The 25,197-nt window shown below is 34.9% G+C and overlaps 4 protein-coding genes across 8 annotated transcripts in view; 3 read left to right on the top strand and 1 right to left on the bottom strand.

The window, feature by feature from the left end:
- The window catches only part of LOC106759557 (pentatricopeptide repeat-containing protein At3g12770), a 4,923-nt gene extending 1,423 nt beyond the window's left edge, over positions 1–3,500 (top strand). The window contains exon 2 of one of the 3 annotated variants that reach the window (XM_014642778.2): positions 864–3,500. In XM_014642778.2, coding sequence (XP_014498264.1) covers positions 1,028–3,211 — 2,184 coding nt within the window. In that variant the 5' untranslated portion in view covers positions 864–1,027 and the 3' untranslated portion in view covers positions 3,212–3,500. Of the gene's footprint in view, positions 1–817 lie in introns of all 3 variants that reach the window. The other 2 variants (XM_014642780.2, XM_022780081.1) reach the window with 2 other exon arrangements.
- Positions 3,501–5,370: 1,870 nt separating this feature from the next.
- Positions 5,371–9,951, top strand: LOC106759247 (ras-related protein RABE1c-like). The gene is made up of 8 exons (XM_014642327.2): positions 5,371–5,705; positions 7,610–7,682; positions 8,091–8,191; positions 8,509–8,574; positions 8,864–8,961; positions 9,168–9,230; positions 9,315–9,407; positions 9,613–9,951. The coding sequence occupies exons 1-8, from the start codon at positions 5,633–5,635 to the stop codon at positions 9,691–9,693; spliced, it is 648 nt and encodes a 215-aa protein (XP_014497813.1). The 5' UTR covers positions 5,371–5,632; the 3' UTR covers positions 9,694–9,951.
- A 1,278-nt stretch (positions 9,952–11,229) lies between these two features.
- On the top strand, positions 11,230–18,167 carry LOC106759201 (2-oxoglutarate dehydrogenase, mitochondrial). The gene is made up of 9 exons (XM_014642251.2): positions 11,230–11,498; positions 11,613–13,237; positions 13,325–13,551; positions 13,633–13,965; positions 14,693–14,939; positions 16,030–16,158; positions 16,740–16,955; positions 17,104–17,227; positions 17,539–18,167. Exons 2-9 carry the CDS (start codon positions 11,666–11,668, stop codon positions 17,775–17,777), a joined length of 3,087 nt encoding a protein of 1,028 aa, XP_014497737.1. The 5' UTR covers positions 11,230–11,498; positions 11,613–11,665; the 3' UTR covers positions 17,778–18,167.
- Positions 18,168–18,759: 592 nt separating this feature from the next.
- On the bottom strand, positions 18,760–24,997 carry LOC106759428. 3 transcript variants are annotated; one of them, XM_014642592.2, is made up of 6 exons: positions 24,783–24,997; positions 24,548–24,675; positions 19,820–21,229; positions 19,662–19,730; positions 19,385–19,583; positions 18,760–19,232 (listed from the first exon to the last, which is right to left on the bottom strand). In XM_014642592.2, exons 2-6 carry the CDS (start codon positions 24,548–24,550, stop codon positions 19,162–19,164), a joined length of 1,752 nt encoding a protein of 583 aa, XP_014498078.1. In that variant the 5' UTR covers positions 24,551–24,675; positions 24,783–24,997; the 3' UTR covers positions 18,760–19,161. The 3 variants fall into 3 exon arrangements, with proteins under 3 accessions (XP_014498078.1, XP_014498077.1, XP_022635801.1); XM_014642591.2 differs by having other exon boundaries at positions 24,832–24,997; XM_022780080.1 differs by having other exon boundaries at positions 19,662–19,751; positions 19,847–21,229; positions 24,832–24,997.
- Between the last annotated feature and the right edge of the window lie 200 nt (positions 24,998–25,197).

Raw genomic sequence — 25,197 nt, 5'->3', positions numbered from 1 at the left:
TTATTTTTGTAACTTGTGTTTTGTGAGTCACTCCACCCAGAATGAGGGCTCAAATTCAAGAAAGATACCTAATATGATTGGAAAAACTACTTACTCTAAGTTGTTTTATTGAAAATCTGCCTTTTGATAGAATCCTATGAAGTTTAGAGCATTGATCATTATCTGGTTATGTAGATATATGTATGTGATGGATGTAAATTAGCCCATAAATTATAAATAAATATAAATGTCCATGTATATTGCCATCTTGGATTAGTAAAACTAATACATAAAATAAGTCACAGGAGATGAGGGACAGTATTTTAAATTTTAAATCTAAAAAATTCTTGAAATCTGGTCGGTTGGTAGTTATTTTGGAATGTTAAATTTTTTTATTTTTTTAGTATTTTAAAAAGTAAAAGTGTACGAAAGCAGATTGATCAGTGTGCAAAGTGCAACATCCTACAAGTGAAGGTCCATTCAATATTATAGTCTCTCCAAAATATAAAATATATTTGAACAATGCACTCCAAATATACAAATATGCATATTGAAATTTTTTTCTATGTATTTATGCATTTGACTGTGTGCATATAGATCTGGTGTCTTTTCTGGTGTCTTGTTTTGTCTTTTTTGTATTTCACTTCAGCATTTTATCTCCTTTTTTATGCGTATGAGTGTTTGAAAATTTGTGGTATGTATAAATCATTTATCAGTGTTTACTCCAGTCATAATTGATTCAAATTATCGGTTACACCCTTCAGTGTTTGCATAGCCTATGTGTTCGACTAAATGCTTCAACAATTTCTGTTGTCACTTATCTCCACTGTTAACGTAGGCTAGGTGTTTGACTAAATGCTTCAGTTCTTTGTGCTCCAATTCAGGCTGGATAGAGAAATCAGAACTAAATCGAGCTTCAATAGGCTGGAAGCTGGAAACGAGAAACTGAATTGGCTAGGTCACCATTTGTCTGATTGAAGTGAAGTGCATCTGTTGATATGAGTTTAGAATTTGCAAACATACATTGAAAGATGATGGATGCAGTACTATGGCTTGGAATTTCTTTAGCTTATCTCCCCTTACTACAAAATACAGAAAGCTTACAACTTCTGAAATACCCACATGCTTGGCGCTCAAGGGTGTCAAATATATTTGTTCTTCATCAGCTATTTATCTTGAACATTCTATTAACCGTGATTGTTGTGTCAATTCAGACTCTTATTATGCCTCTCTTATTGATAATTCTACGCACAAGAGACACCTTGATCAGATACATAGCCGGTTACTTGTCTTGGGGCTGCAACATAATGGGTTTCTCATGACAAAACTTGTTAATGGGAGTTCGAATCTTGCGCAAATTTTTTATGCTCGCAAGCTGTTTGATGGATTTTACTTCCCTGATGTTTTTATGTGGAATGCTATCATTAGGAGTTATTCGAGGAACAATATGTTCCGGGACACCATTGATATGTATAGGTGGATGAGATGGACTGGAGTCCATCCGGATGGATTCACTTTTCCTTATGTACTTAAAGCTTGTACTGAGTTATTGGATTTTGGTTTGAGTTGCCTAATTCATGGGCAGATAATCAGATATGGATTTGGGTCGGATGCGTTTGTGCAGAATGGCCTTGTGGCACTGTATGCTAAATGTGGTCGCGTTAGTGTGGCGAAAGTGGTGTTTGATGGGTTATACCATAGGACGATTGTTTCATGGACTTCCATCATTTCTGGATATGCGCAGAACGGGGAATCTATGGAAGCATTGCGAATGTTCAGTCAGATGAGAAATGCTGATGTGAAACCAGATTGGATTGCTCTGGTAAGCATTTTGAGGGCTTATACCGATGTAGATGATTTGGAGCAAGGGAGATCTCTTCATGGTTGTATCATCAAGATGGGTCTCGAAGATGAGTCTGATTTGCTTATCTCGCTTACAGCTTTATATGCTAAATGTGGGATGGTGATGGTTGCAAGATCTTTCTTTGATCAAATGAAGACACCAAATGTGATCATGTGGAATGCAATGATATCTGGCTATGCAAAGAATGGCCATGCTGAGGAAGCGGTACATCTATTTCATGACATGATCTCAAGAAATATTAAACCAGATTCTGTCACTGTGAGATCTGCAGTCTTAGCTAGTGCACATCTTGGTTCCCTCAAATTAGCACAGTGGATGGATGATTATGTGAGCAACAGTAACTTTGGAAGTTGTATTTTTGTCAATACCGCCCTCATTGATATGTATGCAAAATGTGGAAGTGTAGAATTTGCACGCATGGTATTTGATCGTAATTCAGATAAGGATGTTGTTATGTGGAGTGCCATGATTATGGGATATGGCTTGCATGGTCAAGGATGGGAAGCCATTAATCTTTACGCTGCAATGAAGCAAACAAGTGTATTCCCAAACGATGTTACCTTTGTTGGGCTTCTCAATGCTTGCAATCATTCTGGCCTCGTAAAAGAGGGGTGGAAGCTATTCCATTCCATGAAAGACTTTGAAATTGAGCCTCGCAATGAGCATTATTCTTGTGTTGTTGATCTCTTGGGACGAGCAGGTTATCTGGGTCAGGCTTGTGCATTTATAATGAAAATGCCCATTGAACCTGGCGTAAGTGTATGGGGAGCACTTCTGAGTGCATGCAAGATCCATCGTTGTGTAACATTGGGAGAATATGCTGCAAAGAAGCTATTCTCATTGGATCCATATAATACAGGGCATTATGTACAACTCTCTAATCTATATGCTTCCTCCCGCTTATGGGATCGTGTTGCACATATTCGAGTTCTAATGAGGGAGAGAGGACTGAATAAGGACCTTGGTTATAGTGTAATTGAAATAAATGGGAAGTTGCAGGCATTTCATGTGGGTGACAACTCACACCCAATGACTAATGAAATATTCAATGAGCTTCAGATATTAGAACGAAGGTTGAAGGAGATCGGGTTTGTTCCACATACAGAATCGGTTTTGCATGATCTGAATTACGAAGAGAAGGAAGAGAATCTCAGTTTTCATAGTGAGAGGATAGCCGTTGCTTATGGGCTTATTAGTACTGCTCCTGGAACTACACTTAGAATAACAAAGAATCTTCGAGCTTGTGTGAACTGTCACTCTGCAATAAAGCTTATATCAAAGCTTGTTGAAAGGGAAATAATTGTGAGGGATGCAAATCGGTTTCATCATTTTAAGGATGGTTTGTGTTCATGCCGTGACTATTGGTAAGAAGAATGGCTAAACCTCAAACTAGAATCCGAGTTAGCTGGCAGTTCACTGTAGAAGTTTTGTTCTTGCTAGTTTTATCACATACCAACTGATTTTGGAATCTTGTGAGTACCTTTTCCTAAATATCATCACAGACAACATTAACATTTTCATAATGAATTACTGCTTTAGAATGTAGTTGTCTCTTCTCATATATATGTACAAGAGCTGATACTTCCTTACATTTTTGTCTTTGAGACTGAAGGGCACGTTCACTTCAGCATTTTCAAAGGAATACGTTCGTTTTCAATTTTCTAGATTAGAATAGAACTAAAAATGAAAACAAATAAAAAAGACAGTTCTATTGTTTCCTTTTCAAAATTTTGGAAACGGGAAAACATGGTGGAATGGAAGGCCTTCCCCACAACCCAACTTATTGCTCCAGGTATGTGCACCTTGGGATTTAACTCATCTCAAATGTTCAATCATTTTAGATGATGAAGTAAATAATTTAAGATCTTTTTGATATTAGTACAAATATATAATAAATCATGAGTGTGTAAAAATATAAACCAATAATCATTTCACCAAAGAATTGAAATATGTATACAGCTTAGTGATGATGCTCTTGCACTCAGTTCAGTCTGTTTCCTGTATTAAAGGATACCGAGTGTGGTTTTCTCTGGTATTTTTTGCTTCTCTTATTTTCTGTAAAATATCTTAAAAGTAAGTGTAACTTGAGGGGGTGTAAATTGATTTTTCGCAATAATCTGAGTTTGAATCATCAAATCCGAATTCCATAAATGAAATAGGTACCATTTTGCCATGTGTAAATGTTCTAAACCTGGTCTGATTTAAACTCATGTACACAACATCATAAAACTGAACCTATCTATTCTTGCATTTGCATTTTTAAAGTGTTGTTCAACTAAAAGTTTTCGAAGTCTTAGAATAAGATTCGTGTCGAGTATGAATGTGATATTATCTCTTCAACTTTTTCCTCCTTCATTGTGGCAAATATCAATGAAGGAATGCTCATCATTCTTTGATTAATTTGATGCCACAAGACATGGAAACTTGTTTTATGGCATAGTTTTTTTTCTTTGGCACGTTTATTTATGTTTCAAATTACAGAAAAATACTAACAACATATTCTTTTAAACACTTTGTCTGCATAAAAAAAAAGGTTAAAGGAAGATGACAACTTTCAAATTAGCACAAATACTGTTTCTTTGGACCAAAAAGACGTGTTCCTACATGTTTATTAGAAAGTATCTAAACATTATTCTTTATAACATCAATTTAATTGTTCAAACACTTTCATTGTGTCAACATATTTTCTAATTTAGTTTTCGGAATCTTAAAATTATATTTTGGAATATATAAATAATGAAAAAATATATCCTGAAATTTACTTATCATGATGTAATTTTAACATTCTAAAAGTTAAACAGTAGAAGGAAAAAAATACATTTTCAGAAATTATTTTAAAAGGAATATTTTTGACAAAATGAAAAGCAGACAAAGTCTTGTTAGAAAACAACTCCGTGATTGATTCTTATCTTTGTTGCAATTATTGGGCTTTATTGATTTTAGAGGTGTACTTCATTTATTATTCTCAATGAACAAACAAGATGCAAGAGAAAAACTTATTAAATTACTATTTAAAGGGAATTCTAAGAACTCATTAACATGTTTTATTAAAAAAAAAAAAAACTTTCACTGATAATTTTTTTTTTCTAGAAAGAAGAACTCTCATCTAAAATTGACTTTTGAAAAATATTGTTTGTTTTATATTTTCACATTTTTATATTATGTTTACTTTATCATGTTTAGATTAATTAGTCTTTTTCATCACATAATCAATCAATCCACATCACTGTCATGACAATTATTATTTTAGCATTTGCTAAATTATTTTCTTAATCTAATCAAATTAGCACTATCTTGGTCACCATTGGCAATTGGAATCAACATTATCAGTTGTTAATGATGGTTGACAAGTTCAATTATTAGCACTATTAATTATCCAAATATTTTCAAAAATTATATTTCAATTTTTATATTAGGGAAAAAATTATTATTATTAGCTTGGACATACGTTCATAAATTTCTATTTGAAAAACTTAAATTACAAAATACAAATACAAATAATATATTTTATTTAATGTTAACGGAAACTGATGACAGTGTAGAGAGAGAGGGCCACGCAGCATACGCGGAGAGAAAGAAACAAAGAAAAGAAACCCAAAACTCTCTCAAAACCAAAACCAAAAGCAGAACAACACAACACAACCAAACCCATTTGGATCCTCTCTTCGATCTCGCATACCCTTTTCGTTTTCTCGATACTTATCTCCACAAAGAGAAAGATAGTGAGAGAAAGAGAGGATCTTTTTGAGTGAATTTGCGTGTGTTGTTGTTGTTATTGTGTGGTCACCGATGGCAGCACCACCTGCGAGGGCACGTGCCGATTACGATTACCTCATCAAGCTTCTTCTTATTGGCGACAGCGGTTAGTTATATCGTGCCTCCTCTTTGTCTCTCTGTCTCTGTAAAATCAAGAAAACGACAAAATGGGTTTATTTCAGATTTCAGATCTTAGTGTTTTTTTTTTCCTTTTTTTTGTGGGGTTTGGGTGTTTTGTTTCTAGAGCCAAAGGGTTGGTGGTGGGTTGTTTTGGAGATGCTTCATTGCTGGTTCTGAATTATGATTCTGGTTTTTACTTGGATTGAGAGCTGTTGTATGGTTAAGCTTCTTGTTTGTTTATTTCGGAATTTGGTTGTTAAATGTGATGTGGGCTTATGTTGTTGAGAGCTTGAAGCATCATTTCTTTTGACACGTGATTGCTATATTTGACAATATCTAAGAAAAAGCGATGGCACTTGATGATATAGGCAGTGAAGTTTTGCAAGTGTGTACGGGGTAAAGTTATAGCTTGATATGCATATTAAACACTTATGAGAACAGTTAAAATGAAGTAAGTTTTTCCCTAAGTTAAATATAACGTAAGGTAAGTTAAAATCAGTTTCTGTAGAAGTTAAATGAGTTTTCAGTGCATTAGTTGATTTTGATTTNTGGAATAATTTTAAGTCATTTTATTTTGTTGTTTTCTTCTACATGTGCTCATGGAGGAGTATATCTAACAGGTCCAAAGTTGTGCAATGAGATAGTCCTAAATAATGTTTAAAGACNACACACTTTTGTACTAGTTTGGTTTTTATGCCAGGAAACTCAATCGCANAGGTTATATGCCTGTTGTTGGATTTAATTTAATTATACATAATGAAACAAGAAAGCCTGCATCATTGATCTAGAAAAACTGCCGTTGTTTTAGGGTGCTCTGAGAAACTTTGTTGGAAGACTACGGAGAAAGAAGGGGTTCCAATAATATATGTTTTATTTATAAATGATATGCTTGATGTGGTAATGGCTAGCNTGCAGACTATAGTATGGCTGACGAATGATTTTTATAATAATAGGTTTACAGTTTGCACTAAAGGTGTGCTTCGAGTCTATACTACTATAATATTCAGTGTGATAAATTATGACAGGTGCTGCGAACTTAACTAGGTGAGCACCGAGCATGTGCTACATGTGTTAAATGTGTCTGTGAGATACTATAGTTTCCTATAATTTCCATTGTACAAACTGAGTATGTTTGGCAAGCATTTTAAATTAACTTCTAGATATTTANTTANTTAAAAGTTATTTAAGTTTATTAGTAGTGTTTAGTAAACAGGNTTATTTTTGTAACTTGTGTTTTGTGAGTCACTCCACCCAGAATGAGGGCTCAAATTCAAGAAAGATACCTAATATGATTGGATAAACTACTTACTCTAAGTTGTTTTATTGAAAATCTGCCTTTTGATAGAATCCTATGAAGTTTAGTAATCCCTGAAATCACCATGGTAGCATTGATCATTATCTGGTTATGTAGATATATTTATGTGATGGATGTAAATTAACCCATAAAATATAAATAAATATAAATGTCCATGTATGTTGTCATCTTGGATTAGTAAAACTAATACATAAAATAAGTCGCAGGAGATGAGGGGTAGTATTTTAAATTTGAAATCTAAAGAACTCTTGAAATCTGGTCGGTTGGTAGTTATTTTGGAATGTTAAAATTTTTAATTTTGTATTTTAAAAGGTAAAAGTGTACGAAAGCAGGTTGATCAGTGTGCAAAGTGAAACATCCCACAAGTGAAGGTCCATTCAATATTATAGCCTCTCCAAAATATAAAATTTATTTGAACAATGCACTCCAAATATACAAATATGCATATTGAAATTTGTTTTTATGTATTTATGCATTTGAGTGTGGGCATATAGATCTGGTGTCTTGTTTTTTCTTTTTTGTATTTCACCTGAGCATTTTATCTTCTTTTGATAGCTATCTTGTAACAATTGCAGGTGTTGGGAAAAGTTGTCTGCTTTTGCGTTTTTCTGATGGTTCCTTCACGACCAGCTTTATCACCACCATTGGGTTAGTATCTGCTGGTTTATTCTTATTCTTGTGAAAATGCTGTAGGATCTGCCGGTTACTGTCATGTGTTATCTGAGAGTCTTGTATCAATGTTTCCAATCGGCAGTGACAATATTTTAGTCCAAGTAATTAATAAAGCTGCCTACAATATTGTCCTATTTGACTATATTGTCTTCCAAGTAATTAATAAGACTTCCTGGAATATTTGTCCCAATTCACTTATACTGAAATGTCTAGACTTCATGCTGCATGTCATACTTATCAAACATCATACCTAATACGCCATTCTCTAATGTCAGGGGTATCAATTTAGTCTGTAGCTTATTATCTGCAAACTCTCTATTTCACGGAAGCTAATATATATATTTTTGTTGGTGGATAAAACCATGTTATGTACGAATTTGGCAGCATTGATTTTAAGATAAGAACCATTGAACTTGATGGCAAACGCATTAAGTTACAAATCTGGGATACAGCTGGTCAGGAACGATTTCGAACTATTACTACAGGTATTTGTTTTGACTTTTGCAACCTAGCTAATTGAATATGTTTGAAGCTTAAACGCATTTCAATTTCAGTTTATATAAAGGAGGCATAGAAGTTTAGTGGCATTTCGTAACCCATAAAGTTAAAGTCAACGTGAGCTTCCTTTGTGCATAAATAGAACATAGAGTACTTTAGTTTAATAGGCTGGCTGACTTATTTGCCTAATAAATTTGATCAGAATTTACTATCATTTAAGTTTGGATGAATGTCCTATTTTAATTTCATCCTTCATATTTTTTTATGAAAGAAAAATTTCTTACAATGCTGCTTGATTTTGCAGCTTATTACCGTGGAGCCATGGGCATTTTGCTCGTTTATGATGTCACTGATGAGGCATCTTTCAATAGTAATATCCTTCACATTCAAATTCTTCTGATATTTTTGTGTACTTATTTATGGACCAATATACGAATGAGAATATTTCACATATACTACTTTTAAGCTGCAGCTGACCCTTCAAAATGTGTTTTCTTCTTTCTCCCCTCTTCTTCCCCCATTCTCTTGTTCACTTGGACTGTCTTTCTCACTATTTAGGTTGAATTATGAGGACAAATTATTCTTTTTTCATGGTTAAGTTTCTTTTTTCCATTCTTCATTCCTTTCATTTCTAATATATCTTTCTTCTATCTGTTAAGATATTAGGAATTGGATTCGCAACATTGAACAACATGCTTCTGACAATGTAAACAAGATACTTGTGGGCAACAAGGCTGATATGGATGAAAGTAAAAGGGTGTGTACCTCGGAGGCTCCTTTTCTATCTACTTCTAATCTAACAACTTGGTTGGCTGGAGCAGATGATATATGATTGGCTCTGCTCAAGCCATATTTGTTCCCTGCTATAGTGCTATGACATTGAACATTCTCTGTGTTTATCTCTTTAAATTAATGTTGTCTATATTCCATGTATTCAAACAAAGGGTCTTTTTTCTCCTCTAGGCCGTGCCTACCTCCAAAGGTCAAGCTCTTGCTGATGAGTATGGTATCAAGTTTTTCGAAACCGTGAGTTGAGCTTGTTTGACAATAACATTTTCACGTAATAAAATATTGTACTTCATTGTATTTATATTGGGAGATCTCTTGCAGAGTGCAAAGACAAACATGAATGTGGAAGAGGTTTTCTTTTCAATAGCAAGAGATATTAAGCAAAGGCTTGCTGACACAGATTCTAAGTCCGAGGTATTTTACATTTTTGTCTTTCATTTTAACACAATTTATATTCTTTTCTGAAAGACAGATTTCCATCATCAAATTCTTGTTTTTCTAAACTCACCTCACCATTGAAATATCTGGGGAGTTTGAATTCTAACTTTTGAAGAAAGTGCATGGAATTGTTGTTTCTTACATAATCCTGAATGATGATAATATCTTGTTTGTGGTTCAGCCTCAGACTATCAAGATTAACCAACCAGAGGCTGCCAGCGGGGGTCTAGCTGCTCAAAAATCTGCTTGCTGTGGTTCATGAAAAAAAAATTGAATCTTGGGTTAGAGGGTGTTGCCCTTATATGGGTGCTATAGTTATTTTGATGAGTTTAGAAGTGGGAGCATGTATTTGTCCTTGTATTTCCCAACTGCAAAGATTGTGTTTTCAAGTTAGTGTTTTAAAATTTCAGTTACTTAGTTGTTGGATTTGTTGTGATTAGTTCATTTACTCGACTCTCTTTCATTTGTACTATTAAAGAAATTATCCTTCGATTGGATTGAGATTGATTATTAGAAAGAATTCTATCTGTTGCAAATAATGTTCCAAACAGTCATGCTTTGTCTTAGTGAATGTTTGGATCACTGGTGCAAGGCTTTCAAAAGTATCTTCAGCATAAAAGATACAATGTAGAAATTAGGATTTAGAGGTAATTCCTTTTTTTTTTAAATAATTGACAGAAAATAAGTTTGGATAATTCAAATAAACTCATTAGTAATTGCAATATTTTTATACTATTATGCAGTATATGTGTTTTTTATTTATTATATAAATGCATTACTTTATTTTTTAAAAATGGCAATAAGATCTTTAAATAAAACATAAATTTATCCTTTAATAAGTTCAGTGTGGAGAAGTTTAACATTGTGTGTGGTAAATAAAAAACTGTTGGTAAAATTGATTATTTCAAGATTTCCCATTAATCTTTAGAGATTTCTTTTTAACAAGAACAATTAGCAAAATAAAAATAAGTACAAAATAAACATAAAACACTTGTTAGAATGTCAATAGATGATTTTAATGTCAATAGGTTTTAAATTTAGATTTGATTCCAACAAACTAAAAAAAGTAAATATTAAAAATCAAAGTAATATAATAAGAATTAGTAGAGGGAAGCTAGAAAGAATAGCTAAAAAATAAAAATCCATAAGAAATAATAAGAGAAATAAAATATGTTAAAAATCAATTAAAGATTTAAAAGAGAAAGTAACAAGTTGATTAAGGAAAAAAAGGATTACGTGAAGACAGAAGCTGAGAAAGTAAATAAAATAAATGATTCAACGTCACTATGAAAATGTCAGTAATAAATTAAATTAGTTTGACTTCAAAAATTATTCTTCTGATTAAATACGAATAACGGTTAGGTTACTTGAATTGAAATATTGCTAAAATCAATTAAAATATTTTCAAATGAACTATTTGTAGAATAAAATAAAATGTTATCACAACAACATTTAAACATATATGTTTCTCCATGCTAGTTATTTTTATTTTTATTTTTCAATTTCATTTATTTTAGGTATCAACTGGGTTTAAATAAAATATATTTTTTTCTGAAAACGAATTTTGTTCATGAATCTAAAGAATTTTAATTTATGATCATTTAAAAATAATTTTATATATATTCTTTTTTATATAAAACTTACTTGTAATATTCAAACAAAATTAATTATTTTAAAATTATTTTTGCAATAAGTTTGTCCGAATAAAGTCTTTTTCAGCTGCAAATAATAATAAATGATAATAATATAAAATATATTTGATAATAAAATAGAAGAGTGTAATAAGGAGCATGAAAATTGGAAAAGGAGAGAAAAGAAAGAGACACATTCACTCGTACTATAGAGAATTCGCAGCCAACGTGACAGAAGAAACCTAAATCTATTCAAAGCGTTGAATTTTCCAATCTCCCAACAAAATAGCAATACACTCTGAATCCTCTCTCATTCGCTTTGCATCAACGCAACTAGGGCTTCTTCTCTTTCAATTTCCCTAATATTTCTCCATTTTCGTCACTCCAATCATTCACAGCACAATTGAACCCTTTCTCGCCCTCCATCCGATCCCATGTAAATTCTCATGCAAACCGCATTTTTCTTTCTGGGTATTCTTATTTCCTTATAATTTTTTTAAAAAATTAATTTTTGGCTTGACTGTTTTCTGGGTATGTATGGTTGTCACAGATGTGTTGAGGATAGAATCGTATCGGTGATAGTGAAAGGCGTTATCATCAAGCATGGCTTGGTTTAGAGCTGGAACAAGCTTAGCAAAACATGCAATTAGGAGAACCCTTTCGAAGGGTGGATCCACATATCTTGTATCAAGGGCAAGGGTCCTTCCATCGTCGTCAACATCATCACATGGCAGAAGCTTCCACAGTACGGTTTTCAAATCAAAGGCACAAGCTGCACCCATTCCACGAGCGGTTCCTCTTTCGAAGTTAACTGATAGTTTCTTAGATGGCACAAGCAGTGTGTATTTGGAAGAGCTTCAAAGGGCCTGGGAGGCTGACCCCAATAGTGTTGATGAGTCCTGGGATAATTTCTTCAGGAACTTTGTGGGGCAAGCCTCAACCTCACCTGGGATTTCTGGTCAGACAATTCAGGAGAGTATGAGATTGTTGTTGCTGGTGAGGGCGTACCAAGTTAATGGCCACATGAAGGCCAAGCTGGATCCCTTGAATCTGGAAACAAGGGAAATTCCTGAGGATTTGGACCCTGCACTCTATGGCTTCACTGAGGCTGATCTTGATAGAGAATTCTTCTTGGGGGTGTGGAGGATGGCTGGTTTCTTGTCCGAGAACCGCCCCGTGCAAACCCTTAGATCCATTTTGACAAGGCTTGAACAAGCATATTGTGGAAGCATTGGATATGAGTATATGCACATTGCAGATCGTCATAAGTGTAATTGGCTTAGGGACAAGATTGAAACCCCCACCCATACACAGTTTAATAGGGAGAGGCGCGAGGCTATCTTTGATAGGCTTGCTTGGAGCTCTCTGTTTGAGAACTTCTTGGCCACCAAGTGGACCTCTGCAAAGAGGTTTGGACTTGAGGGTGGAGAGACTCTTATTCCTGGAATGAAGGAAATGTTTGATAGAGCATCTGATCTTGGGGTAGAGAGCATAGTTATTGGTATGGCACATAGGGGGAGGCTGAATGTTTTGGGAAATGTGGTTAGGAAGCCGCTGAGACAGATTTTCTGCGAATTCAGCGGTGGTCTTCAGCCTGAGGGTGAAGTTGGACTGTACACTGGAACTGGTGATGTTAAGTATCACTTGGGGACTTCGTACGATCGGCCTACTCGGGGTGGCAAGAGGATTCATTTGTCTTTGGTGGCAAATCCTAGTCACTTGGAAGCAGTGAACCCACTTGTTGTTGGAAAAACTCGAGCGAAGCAGTATTACTCAAATGATTTGGATAGAACCAAGAACATGGGTGTGTTGATTCATGGAGATGGAAGTTTTGCTGGACAGGGTGTGGTCTATGAAACTCTGCATTTAAGTGCTCTTCCAAATTACACCACTGGTGGGACTATTCACATTGTGTTTAACAACCAGGTTGCATTTACAACTGATCCAACGTCTGGCAGGTCTTCACAGTATTGCACTGATGTTGCCAAAGCCTTAAATGCTCCCATCTTTCATGTGAATGGTGATGATGTGGAAGCAGTTGTTCATGCCTGTGAACTTGCTGCTGAGTGGCGCCAGACTTTCCACTCTGATGTGGTTGTCGACTTGGTGTGTTATCGTCGATTTGGCCACAATGAGATTGATGAACCATCATTCACTCAGCCTAAGATGTACAAGGTTCGCCCTTTTGTTTTGTTCTCTTCTTTTTGTGTGCATATTGCTTTTGTACTAGCTAATCAATTTGCAACTTTTTGGGGTTTATAGGTAATCCGGAGCCATCCATCAACTCTTGAGATCTATGAGAAGAAGCTTTTGGAATCAGGGGAGCTGTCGCAAGAAGAAATTGATAAGATACACAAGAAGGTCACATCCATTCTAAATGAAGAATTTTTGGCTAGCAAAGAATACATTCCAAAAAGAAGAGATTGGCTTTCAGCATATTGGCTTGGTTTCAAGTCCCCTGAACAGCTTTCACGTATCCGAAACACTGGGTACAACAAATTTATATTCTTTATGTTCTAATATTTTTCATTTTTTAACTAAAATGCTGAAGGCTGGTCTATCCCATGCAGTGTGAAACCAGAGATCTTGAAAAATGTTGGGAAAGCAATCACGACCATCCCTGAAAATTTCACACCTCATAAAGCTGTGAAGAGGATTTATGAACAACGAGCTCAAATGATTGAAACTGGGGAAGATATTGACTGGGGATTTGCTGAGGCACTTGCCTATGCCACCTTGCTTATTGAAGGCAACCATGTTCGATTAAGTGGTCAGGATGTTGAAAGAGGAACTTTTAGTCACCGGCATGCTGTGGTTCACGATCAGAAAACAGGGGATAAATATTGTCCCCTTGACCATGTTATAATGAACCAAGATGAAGAGATGTTTACTGTTAGCAATAGGTAATATTTCTTCTATTTACATATAATTAATTGTCTTGCCTCTTTCTGCTTTTTACTTCTGCCTTAGTCATCCATGAGGCTTAAGCTTCTCATTTTTTGATTAATACGTTACAGTTAACTTGGTAATGGTCGGATTTTATGGATGTTTTAAACTTCCAAATCTATTTTTGCGGTGCCTTATTGATCCGTTTTCTAATTGTGTTTCATTGATTGATCTTAGTTACTGAATTATAGTTGTATAATATGTATTGCTTTCCACCCTCGCCCCATCCTCCTATATTAGTTTATTTTGATTTGTTGCTTGATTTTTGTGTGCTGTATTGAATTTTTGTTTGAATTGATTAACAAAAAAGTAATGTAGAAAATGTGGGTCGTATTTCATATATTGTATTTAATAAATTGGAACTTTATGTAAACCATCAACAATTTTTTTTGGACTGTTTCTTTGTCAATATACTTAGTTTTATAACCTCTAATGTGCTTTGTATTCATGACTTTGTTCTTCAAGTGTTAAACACTTCTTGTGTGCCTTCTGGATGTCAAGATTGAATCTTAAAATATTATAAAAATGGCAGTATAATCCACCTGATACATTGAAACCTTGTTAAGAGTTACAAACAGAGAAAAAAAAATGCTTGTTATTTATATTTAATCCATGATTTATAATTTTCAGTTTTTGGTTCTTACCTAAGATTTTTTTTTTTTTAAAAAAAAAAAAACTATGCAGCTCACTTTCTGAGTTTGGTGTTCTTGGATTTGAATTGGGTTACTCAATGGAAAATCCCAATTCATTGATAATTTGGGAGGCTCAGTTTGGTGATTTTGCTAATGGTGCCCATGTGATATTTGACAATTTCTTGGCTTCTGGTGAGGCTAAGTGGCTCCGTCAGACTGGCCTTGTTGTGTTACTTCCTCATGGTTATGATGGCCAGGGTCCAGAGCATTCAAGTGCAAGATTGGAACGCTTTCTTCAGGTTCTTTTTGTGAATCTATACTCTAATATATTATGTGAATACTTTTGAGCTTTTGTCCCATCTTCTTGAATGGGAATCTGCTTGCCAACTTTTGCTATTGTTTGCCCTTCACTTGAATGTGTTGGATGTTTTGGTTGATGTAATTGATGACAAACATAGTGGTGGTTCTAGTGCATACTATTATTTATATGGTGTGCTTTGAGATTGATATGTGAACTTGAAATAAGTTACACTGTGATATAAAAGTTAACGTTGTGTGTTTAAGATTCAATTGCAAGGTATGAGACTTAAGTTTTATATCGGAGGTATGGGATTCTAGTTTTTGTTGACAAGTCCTTGGGCTTTCAACTATAATTACTAACTTTTGTGCTGTGGTTCTCCCAAGGTTCTTAGCAGTATGCATCTTCTTATTGTGTCATGTTGATCCTATAAATACTCATTGTCCATAGTTACAATGTATGTGAGGGATACTTTGTTTGAGAAAGAAAATGGAAAGATAGAAAATTGAAAAAAAAAATTGGATAGATAGGATGTGAGTAAATGTGTATATTTTTTATTCTGAGCGAAATATGAAAAAAAGTGAAGAAAAAGTAAATATCTCTTCTTTGTTTGGTTGCAAAAACAAATGAAAAAAGAAAAAATAAATTAATAAAGTATGCAGTGAAAATATATTATAAAAATAAAATTAATAGGAAACAAAAAGTGGATGAAGGTAAGTACGGAAATAGCAATTTGCAACTCCCTACGTTCTCAGGAACCTCCTATAAACCAAACAGATTGATCAGAAACTCTCCTCATTTCGCCTTTCTATTAGCCTCATGTACCAAGGACAGGCCAATGGTAATAATATCGTTGAACCCACACTCAAACTGAAACCAGACTTCTGGGCCATAGTACAGAAGGGAAAACTAAAAAGGAGATATTTTTTGTGAAATTTAGATTGTTGTATAACCAAGCAATTAATAACATAAACAATGTTATCTTGGTTTGTCCATTTTGTAACTGCTTTTTAGTCTTGTTGTATGTGCTTCATCTCCCTATTTTATTTGAATGTCATTGAAATAACAAATGTTCACTAATTTCATGGCAGATGGCTGATGACAACCCTCATGTTATCCCTGAGATGGATCCAACTCTTCGGAAACAGATTCAAGAGTGTAATTTGCAGATTGTGAATGTCACAACTCCTGCTAATTTTTTCCATGTTCTAAGGAGGCAGGTTGGTACAATAAATTTAGTTTTTTTTTGGTAACAGATAACGCCGAAGCCCAAAAAAGTAAAGTAGCATTCGTTGTACTGCGGGAGTGACCAATACTCATTAGATTCTCAAGATCTATTGCCAAACCAGTAATATCCAAATCATTATCTAACTCAATAATATGGTTTCGTATGAGTGAATGAAATCACACCTAACTTATTGTTAGTTTAGGCATGTACTGAGTACACTTAACCATGACTGCTCAGCCTGCTCCTCATCTGTCTCCTATTCTTCTGAACTTCCCTACTGTCATCATAATCTCTTTCGTTACCTAAAAGCATATATGAATAAGTCTTTCTTGAGCGCCCTTTGGTATCTTCCATTGGTCCCTCTAACCACACCACTGTAGGAAGCTGGGAAGGAGGTGATTGTTGACCTTGACCTTCATGCTCTTAGCCATCTGATCTGTTTCCTGTGTTGAGAGATCTAGATTTTTCATGATAAGGAGAGCTTTGTTGTCCTCTTATTTAATAACAATGATTTGATTTAATTGGTCGCTTGTTCCCTTAAACCTCATAATCTGCTGCTTTTTGTTTTTGCAGGTACATAGAGAATTCCGTAAACCTCTCATTGTAATGTCCCCTAAGAACCTGCTTCGTAGTAAGGTTTGTAGATCAAATTTATCTGAGTTTGATGACGTCCAAGGCCACCCAGGTTTTGACAAACAGGGAACAAGATTTAAGCGTCTCATAAAAGACCAAAACTATCACTCAGATGTTGAGGAGGGTATTAGGAGATTAGTTCTTTGCTCTGGAAAGGTATGTGTTAGTTGCCCGAAACCAGTTTTTATTATCAACTAAAATGGTTTCTAAGGTCTTTAATCTGGTGGAGTTCATTAAAATCATATTTAAGTCGTACTTCAATTACATGCTTTTTGAAATTACAGAGTGCAACTCTCTCTTGCAGGTTTACTATGAACTTGATGAACACAGAACTAAGGTTGAAGCAAAGGATGTTGCAATTTGTAGGGTGGAACAGCTTTGTCCTTTCCCTTACGACCTTGTCCAACGAGAGCTTAAACGATATCCAAGTATGTATTTGTAGAAGTAGAAAATTTTCCTTCAAATTATGACTCTTTTTTTTTTTATTTCTCATATTGAAGTCTTTGTATTTTGTCTGGGACCTAATTTGGTTGCTTGTGGTTCTTTTGTAGGCACTGTTTAAATTTCCTAATTCTATTGATGAGTCTTTTACTAAATAGTTTCATCCAGAGATAGATAATTTTAGATTTTGCTAAGTAGAGGCCTAACTATTTTGCAATAGGTTTTAGAAATATTTAATTTTGTTAGAGTCATGTTGTTTTGTGAATAAATCATATATTCTGTTTTGATTGTTATATAGATGCGGAAGTTGTTTGGTGTCAAGAAGAGCCAATGAACATGGGTGGATACACTTACATTTTGCCCAGACTTGTATCTTCGATGAAAGCTGTGAATAGAGGAGGTTATGACGATGTGAAATATGTTGGTCGTGCTCCATCTGCAGCCACAGCCACCGGTTTTCTCAAGGTTCACCAGAAGGAGCAGACTGAGATTGCTGAGAAAGCCCTTCAACAGGAACCAATTGATTTCCCTTACTGAAAAATGCATCCATCTTTTTTCAAGTGATAATAATGCATTTGATTTACTTTATCCACATAAGGGTGGAAGGAAGCTGACTTCATACATTTGCTTGAGTTTTGACCTTTTGTTTTTTGGTTCCTCACAAAATGTCAGCTAAGCTAAATTTTAATATTTGCATGCTCAAACATTTTTATTTTATTGCGAAGAGGTACGCAAAGGTGGTTTCCTTGCTGGTTGTACTGAGGCTTTCATATTTATACATTTTCTTATACTGTAATTTGAAAATGGATCTTCAATAATTTTTTGACAATGTAATTTCATCTTCCAGAGGCATGCCTTGACAGTATAGCCTCGGGATCATGATCAACAGTTCCTCAAATAAGTTTTCCCCCTCAATTGTTCTCTTTACACCCCCTCAACTGTTGTTTATTTTATTTAGCTATAAAGTTGAATAACGTTGGTTTCCAACCGATAATGTGATGTCTTCTACATGATAATATATAAATCTTATCTCGTTTCTTATAGACAATAAGTAAAGCTTATCCAACACGTATCGAGAAACAAATATACCATTTGAATGACCTTTTTATTTTAAAACTTTACTTACAGTATAAGGATTTAACAATTATCAAAATAAATATTACTTTGATGCAGCATCAAGTAATAAGGTGTAAATCACTAGCAGTCCAAAACGAGGTTGGAGACCATGATTGTATGCTCGAAAGTGTGTACATATTAATTTTGTCACTTAAATCACTTGTTTTTAATTTTAGACTAATAAGTCGATGAATCGCACTCATACATATTTAAATAAAGCTTTCTTAGTTTTAGAAGCTAATGTATCAACGTTTTACATTTTCGTGAACTAAAATGATGGTTTATTTTGGTTCAAACTTAGCACTTAGCATTTTACACGAAAGACGTTAAATGCAATACCTAAAGCAAAAATTATAAAGCAATACATAGTTAAAGCTCACAACGCCAGACAGACAACAACTGATTATCAAATTTCCACACGTAACATGAATATACCCTTTCCTCTCTCCCATGTAATAACCTCTATTCAACTTCATACATAGTATAGATGGGATGGGTTAGCACCCGCAAAATTGACATGACAACCCTACTGGATGAAATCTCTTAAAAGATTCGCTAAGGAACATGGCTTGCAAGCAATCGAACAATGGTGACAAGACATCAGCAGATTGTGATGGAAAGAATGACACCGAACCACGAAAAGACATCTTCATTACCATAAACAAAACAATCAAGTTCCTACAAGAAGCATCGGCTAAAACTTCCCAATTTTAAACAGTCTTCTAAACTATCAAGCTGCCAATCACTCACTATAAACAGATTACATATCTACCACTGTTCTGAGCTTTCAAGAAGAAAACTGAACTCAAGATGGAATTATCACTTCATCCTTTCCATAAATACGTTGAAGCTCCCGAGTAGCAGCTTGGTATGATGCTGATAAGGGGGGAAACATATTAGAAGTAGATAGATTGAGGAATTTGTGTTGTATTTATGTCTAAACATATGGATAACTGAAGCAAAGTCATGATCATCCAGGTGTTATTAACAATAACTAAGCAAACTGAAAAAAACTCTTGTTGTGTTACCTTTCCATCCTCGAAAGTTCTTTTGGTTGATGGTAGAGCCAGTCACATTTTGAATTGCATCAAAAAGCATCTCCTGAGGAGTATTTTTCAGTTCTTGAACAACAGCATAGATGGTTTTTCCATTCTCGAAGTATATGTGATTATTGGGGTGTTTTGTCTTGGCACCAGCATGACGCTCAAACTCATATGCATTAAGAGCCTTCATGATAAAAGTTAACATGAGTACAATCACTTCGGTTATGCAGATCATCAGAATGTAAGTATTTGAAATGCCAACCTTTGACTGCTTGCAGTCATCACATGAACACAAATACCCAGTTCCTTTTATGATTCCTTTAAGACTTTTCTGCCAAGCATATTCTTGAAACTGTTAAAACAAAATATAACGTACAAAAACTCAGAAATAAAGTTAGAAAAAATTAAAACAGACTTTACCTCCCGTGACCATGAAACATATTTCACCTGGACACCATCAAATATACCGGTTGACAGCAAACTTTTGACATTTGAAGGGAAGTTGTTCGTAGGAGCCTTCTTGGTTGTTGTCTTAGGCTCTTTGTTCTTAACAACAATATCATTTTTAGTATTAAGTTTTGGAATGCTATTTACAAGTGATTCAGTGTTTGTTTCAGTCAGATCATTCTGACCATCCAAACCTTGAGCTGAGTTTTGGTTTCCTATCAACAGATCATAGCCACTAATTATTCCACCAGAGGGATTTGCTTCAGGGTCATCATGAAAACCTCCAAAAGATATGGTACTGCTCTGACCCTTATGGTGATTTTGACCCACAGGTAAAGAACTGGAATCTCCTCTGTCGTATGATGGAACTGTTGATGCAATATTTGAATCCACCTTATCATATGTTGAACCCATTGATATTAAATGATCAGTACCCTTGTCATAAGGAGCAACAGTAATGAAATTCTCTCCTGATTTACCATAGGTTGGACCAATTGATATAAAACCCTCATGCCCCTTGGAATATGAGGTGCCCAGAGATATTAGATTCCCATCTTCTTTCTCATATGATTGACCCATTGATATGAAATTTCCATCTCCCTTGTCAAAGGGCTGACCCATTGATAAGATGCTATCATCTCCCTTTCCATAATTGTGGCCCATCAGCATGAAACCCCCATCCCCTTTATTGAAGTTGTGAGCCACTGAAAGAAGATTGTCATCAGTCTTGCTACTTATTCTGGTCCCCATACCAATGGTGTTGTCACTTCTATTGTTATAAGTAGGACCCAACGAAATACTGCCATCATTCTTACTGTAGCCAGCACCTACTGAAATTGTACTATCATCTTCCCTGCTATAGGAGTGCCCCATGGATGCAGAAGGCATGCAATTGTCAGAATCTCTAACTTGATTAACTTTAACTTTTCTGATGCCACCAAAATTGAGACATGATGAAGGGTCCGCAATGGAATGAGATATTGACAATCCCACTGAAGGATCATTACCATATTGATGCTCAAATTCCTTCCTTCCCATGTTTATATTTCCACTTACAATAGATGGCACATTCTTATCAACCAAATTCACTGTCCTAGCAAGATCAGATCCAAAAAGACGGTCAGAAAATTGACCAGTGACACAGTGAAATCCTGAATTGGTGTCCCATTGGGAAACATTCACATGTGAAACTCCTGAAATTGGCCTACCACTGACATCTTCAACAGCCTGTTTCTTGTTGCTGAATATTTCAGGTTCACCTGTATCCATAAACCACTGATGACTACGTTTGGGTTCAATTCTGGAAGAATTTTCATATCCCACATTTTCTTCAGCCATGCAGCCAGCATCTCGTGGCATCCAAAAACTTTTATGCTGGTAGGACTGCAGAAGTTCACAGCTTAGTATGTTTATCTTATTTGACAGAAATTGCAATAATGAAAAAAATAATGATTCAAACAGAAATTTCTCTTTAACGTTTAATATACCATCTATGGTATCCATAAAACAAATTCCGTATCAAGATCATTCAAACAGAAAAACATATTGATTATCACAAACATAATATGTTTTCACTCTAGGAATTCTCTAAATACGAAAGAGTGAAATTCTCAAACATGCTACAACCTTGAATTTAGAAAGTCTAATATGTAACTAGCCTTAATGCATGATATTTTAGTCAGAAATACATTTGCTAAAAGCCTAAATATCACTGACCTTCCAGCTGAGAAAACTTATTATCATAACATAAATCCAGAAAAATACATTTCTGTTTGGGACCTTCTGCTAATAGTCATTCATATCTTTACAACGCAATTTTGGGCATTGCATCTTATGGACATGAGCTGCTACTTTTTCTTTGTTTATTCATTAATGAAATATGTATTAAGAGATAAGATGTAAGATCCACCACAAAATAGGAATGTGTCCAGCTCATTAGAGTAGGAGGTACAAGTGAGAAACAAATTTTGTATAATCCAAGACATTTAGAGAAAGAAAATTTGTTATGGGAAGGCAGCAGTAGCGCATACACATATACTATTTAGTGGAGAGAGTGGGCAACGAAGGCATTTGGTTTTGTATAGCTGAGGATTACAGATGAGACTTGGGGTCTCTCAGCAAGAAGCAACAGTCCTCGAGAGGACAGACCCTGTGGTTCTCAGTCCCTATGTGATTGCATATATTCATTTTTCTGTGATGATATTGCAATCCCTGAGTTTTTCTTCAATTTAATTTTTATCATCTGGTTGTCTGACCACCAAGATGCCCTAAGGAGTTTCATGTAGAAGCACAGGAAAAAGGGATAGGTGAGATATGCAGCAAGCAGGGGCAGGTTCACTTCACAACATGAAAAATATAATCCATACAGAATACTTGTCAGGGAATATCTCTAAGTGAATCTAACGGATGCATCCCTTTGAAGACAAAAAAATAAAAATTTAATATAGCCACCAATTTTTACTGAAATATGCTCCTCTGTTATATCTATAAGCATATTCAAATGACAAAAACCTGAAAATATACCAATGAAGATATCGAGAATATTGGTATGAAAGGCATTTAAGTATACTGATTGATATAAACCAGAGAAGCCAGAAATCAAAACTCATAAACAGACAATTTTACCGATTCAATCATTTATTACTGATACGATAAACTTCATTCCATATATGACCACAAACATCAGAAGAGTGGTCAATAATTTATTAACCAAGAGATCTAATCATACAAATCAAACGACATTTCCATGTCATGTAAATTACTATGTCAATTATCCCAAACATGCTTCAATTGATCAATATTTCCCAAAGTTTCTTATGTATAAACTGAATAGGCATCCACAAAACATTTTTCCATTTTATAATTGAAATGCCCAAGTTACAATCTTTCCCTTTAATTCATTGTCACAAAATTAAGCCAAAAATATTAATTCCTTGCTGGTAACGAGCAATTTTTCTTTCAGAAAAAAAATATATTGAGAGAAAACAGTGAAACAGCCACCGAGTGAGATAAGGTCTCCCTCTAAACTCAAAAATAAAAGCCAAAAGCACCAAGTGGCTGAGACATGCAGCAAAGCTGCCCAACAATAAGAACAATAAATAACCCCTATGTACCAACATATTCACTTTCTAGTTAGAGCCTCTATATATGTTCTCTAATGAACAAATCACCACAAACAAATTTCGTTCGTCATTTCAATAGGTACTATTACAGCTATAGCCTGAAAACGCGTGTTCCTAATCTTACATTTTATGGTATGTTTACTTATATATCTCATTGCTCTGATCATTAATTTTTGGCACATGTTGAAAAGTGGTGTGGTGCATTTTCATATAGCAACCGAAAGGGCCCACGATTACAAAATAGTGGTTGTACCAGTGCTACGGTGAGGTTCTCAAAAAATCCACTTTTGCCTTAGAACGATGTCCCTAATTTAAAAAATCCCTAATTGGATGTAGTTTTATATATCTTTTTCTTCAAACCCTAAACCTTTTGAATTGTTTCTTTCCTTTGCATTTATTGTTCTTTACTTGGATGTTCAGCGTAAAAGCTATGACCTCTTATGGTTAACTGCAAACTTTTCAGTGTTATCAATGTTAATAAATATTAGAGGAATATTTTAAGTAACTCATATCGTTTGGATTGGTTAGATTCCTACAAAATTTGTTAAGAACCCATACCAAAACAACCTGACGTTTGCATTCGTTGAAATCAAGTACCCAGGTCAAATAATAAAAAATAAGAATCCTCATGGAAGGAGGGCAGGACGTGACATAAGAGAGGAGCAAAAGGATTCTGGAGTTGGTATCCATGGCATTCAACAGAGAGAGGTTAGATTTGGTTTGTCCTTTTAATTGTTTAGGACTTTGAGTTAAAAAAAGCAGGAATTGGATAGAGACTTTAAGTTGGTGGTCAGCAGATGCTCCGACAGTAGAGAAGGGAATTAACAACAGATTTATAATAGTATATCATGTTCGATCAGTTATTTCAGAATTTAAATTCATCAACCCAAGAAGCAAACCAAACCACTTTCTTGCTATTAGTTTGGTTTGGGTTGGTCGGGTCCATGGGTTGATTCAGAACCGTGGTCACCCCTTACAATGACACCTAGCATTATAAAACACTAGACAGAAAAAGTATCAAAATGCCATTTGTAATTCATTCAACAGATTGCACAAAATGATGACATTTTACATTTATACTGCAATAGAAAACTTAGATCCCGAGTTAATACAGTATCAGACTATTAGAATGTATGGATACGTTCAAAATTCTGATGGCTCCTCTGGAAATGGGTAAAACGCACGATTTTTCTCCGCAGCAACAAAGTTTTGCATTGCTTTCCCCGTGAGATTGAAATTGACTTCTCTCACCTCACCACCAAATAAACTACAATATGAGGCTCAAGTTCTTTATTCTGATAAACACTCGGCGTCAACAATTGTACGAGTCACTAAAACTCAATTTCACAGAAGTGTTATATAAGATCCCCATTGCTAAATCAAACCCCCTCAACAATTTGAGCAAACAAATAACTAATCAAGTGCATAAAACTCCAGAATGAATACTTCAATTTCAAGTAACTTCACATAATTAAGAAAGAAAAAAGACACAGCAAGAGTATTACACAATCCATCATGCAAAATCAGATATCAGACCCAGCATTCACATGCAAACAGTCTATTAGAATCTTTAACCTACCATTTCTCTCCTTGATGTTTCAAGACAAGTATAATCTGACTCAGCAATTCACGGTGTCACCACACGGTGAGTAATGCAAATCACCACGTCCAATACACCGCACCATCAAACCCGGTGAACTCGATCAACTGCATCACAAAAATCAAAAGAAGATCAACTCCACCGTATAAAAAATCTTAGATGTTGATCCAACTAACATGTGTAAAATAAAATAAAAATAACAAAAACAAAAAACCTAGAATGAGAAAACGGAATCGATTGAATTCGCGATCGCAACTGCTTACAGAAGATAAGAGGTTTGGAAAATGGAAACATGACTATCTCCTTAGACTTATTTTCCGGTGGCAGAGACGTTCCTCCTTTGATAGCTACTCTTCGTTTCACTTCAAAACAAAGTGTGTGGGATTTACGAATAATGAGGTTTAGAGTGTGTGAGAGAGAGGGTGGAACAGAGATATAATACGGGAATATGTAGGGTTGCCGAATTTGTCATGCTATATCCACCCTACACGTGTATAGCCTGTGATCTTTCCATCCTCAGAGAATCTGAACTGTCCTAATCTTCTCGAAGGCATAAATAATGTACAGAAGGTGCAGTTAAAACTGATCAGGTAGTATCTGGTTGTGCCAACTGGAGCTTCTTGATTGGT

This window comes from Vigna radiata, chromosome 4 (genome assembly GCF_000741045.1).
Source record: "Vigna radiata var. radiata cultivar VC1973A chromosome 4, Vradiata_ver6, whole genome shotgun sequence".
NCBI lineage: Eukaryota > Viridiplantae > Streptophyta > Magnoliopsida > Fabales > Fabaceae > Vigna > Vigna radiata.
This window is presented reverse-complemented; position numbering and strand designations above follow the sequence as displayed.

Coding starts and splice junctions, on each gene's coding strand:
- LOC106759247 (XM_014642327.2), top strand. CDS start 5,633: ATGGCAGCACCACCTGCGAGGGCACGTGCCGATTACGATTACCTCATC. Junction 5,706..7,609: donor TCTTCTTATTGGCGACAGCG/GTTAGTTATATC, acceptor TAACAATTGCAG/GTGTTGGGAAAAGTTGTCTG. Junction 9,231..9,314: donor GTATCAAGTTTTTCGAAACC/GTGAGTTGAGCT, acceptor GATCTCTTGCAG/AGTGCAAAGACAAACATGAA.
- LOC106759201 (XM_014642251.2), top strand. CDS start 11,666: ATGGCTTGGTTTAGAGCTGGAACAAGCTTAGCAAAACATGCAATTAGG. Junction 13,552..13,632: donor TCACGTATCCGAAACACTGG/GTACAACAAATT, acceptor TATCCCATGCAG/TGTGAAACCAGAGATCTTGA. Junction 13,966..14,692: donor ATGTTTACTGTTAGCAATAG/GTAATATTTCTT, acceptor AAAACTATGCAG/CTCACTTTCTGAGTTTGGTG.
- LOC106759428 (XM_014642592.2), bottom strand. Junction 19,584..19,661: donor ATGACTGCAAGCAGTCAAAG/GTTGGCATTTCA, acceptor TTTATCATGAAG/GCTCTTAATGCATATGAGTT. Junction 19,233..19,384: donor GAACTTTCGAGGATGGAAAG/GTAACACAACAA, acceptor CCCCCTTATCAG/CATCATACCAAGCTGCTACT.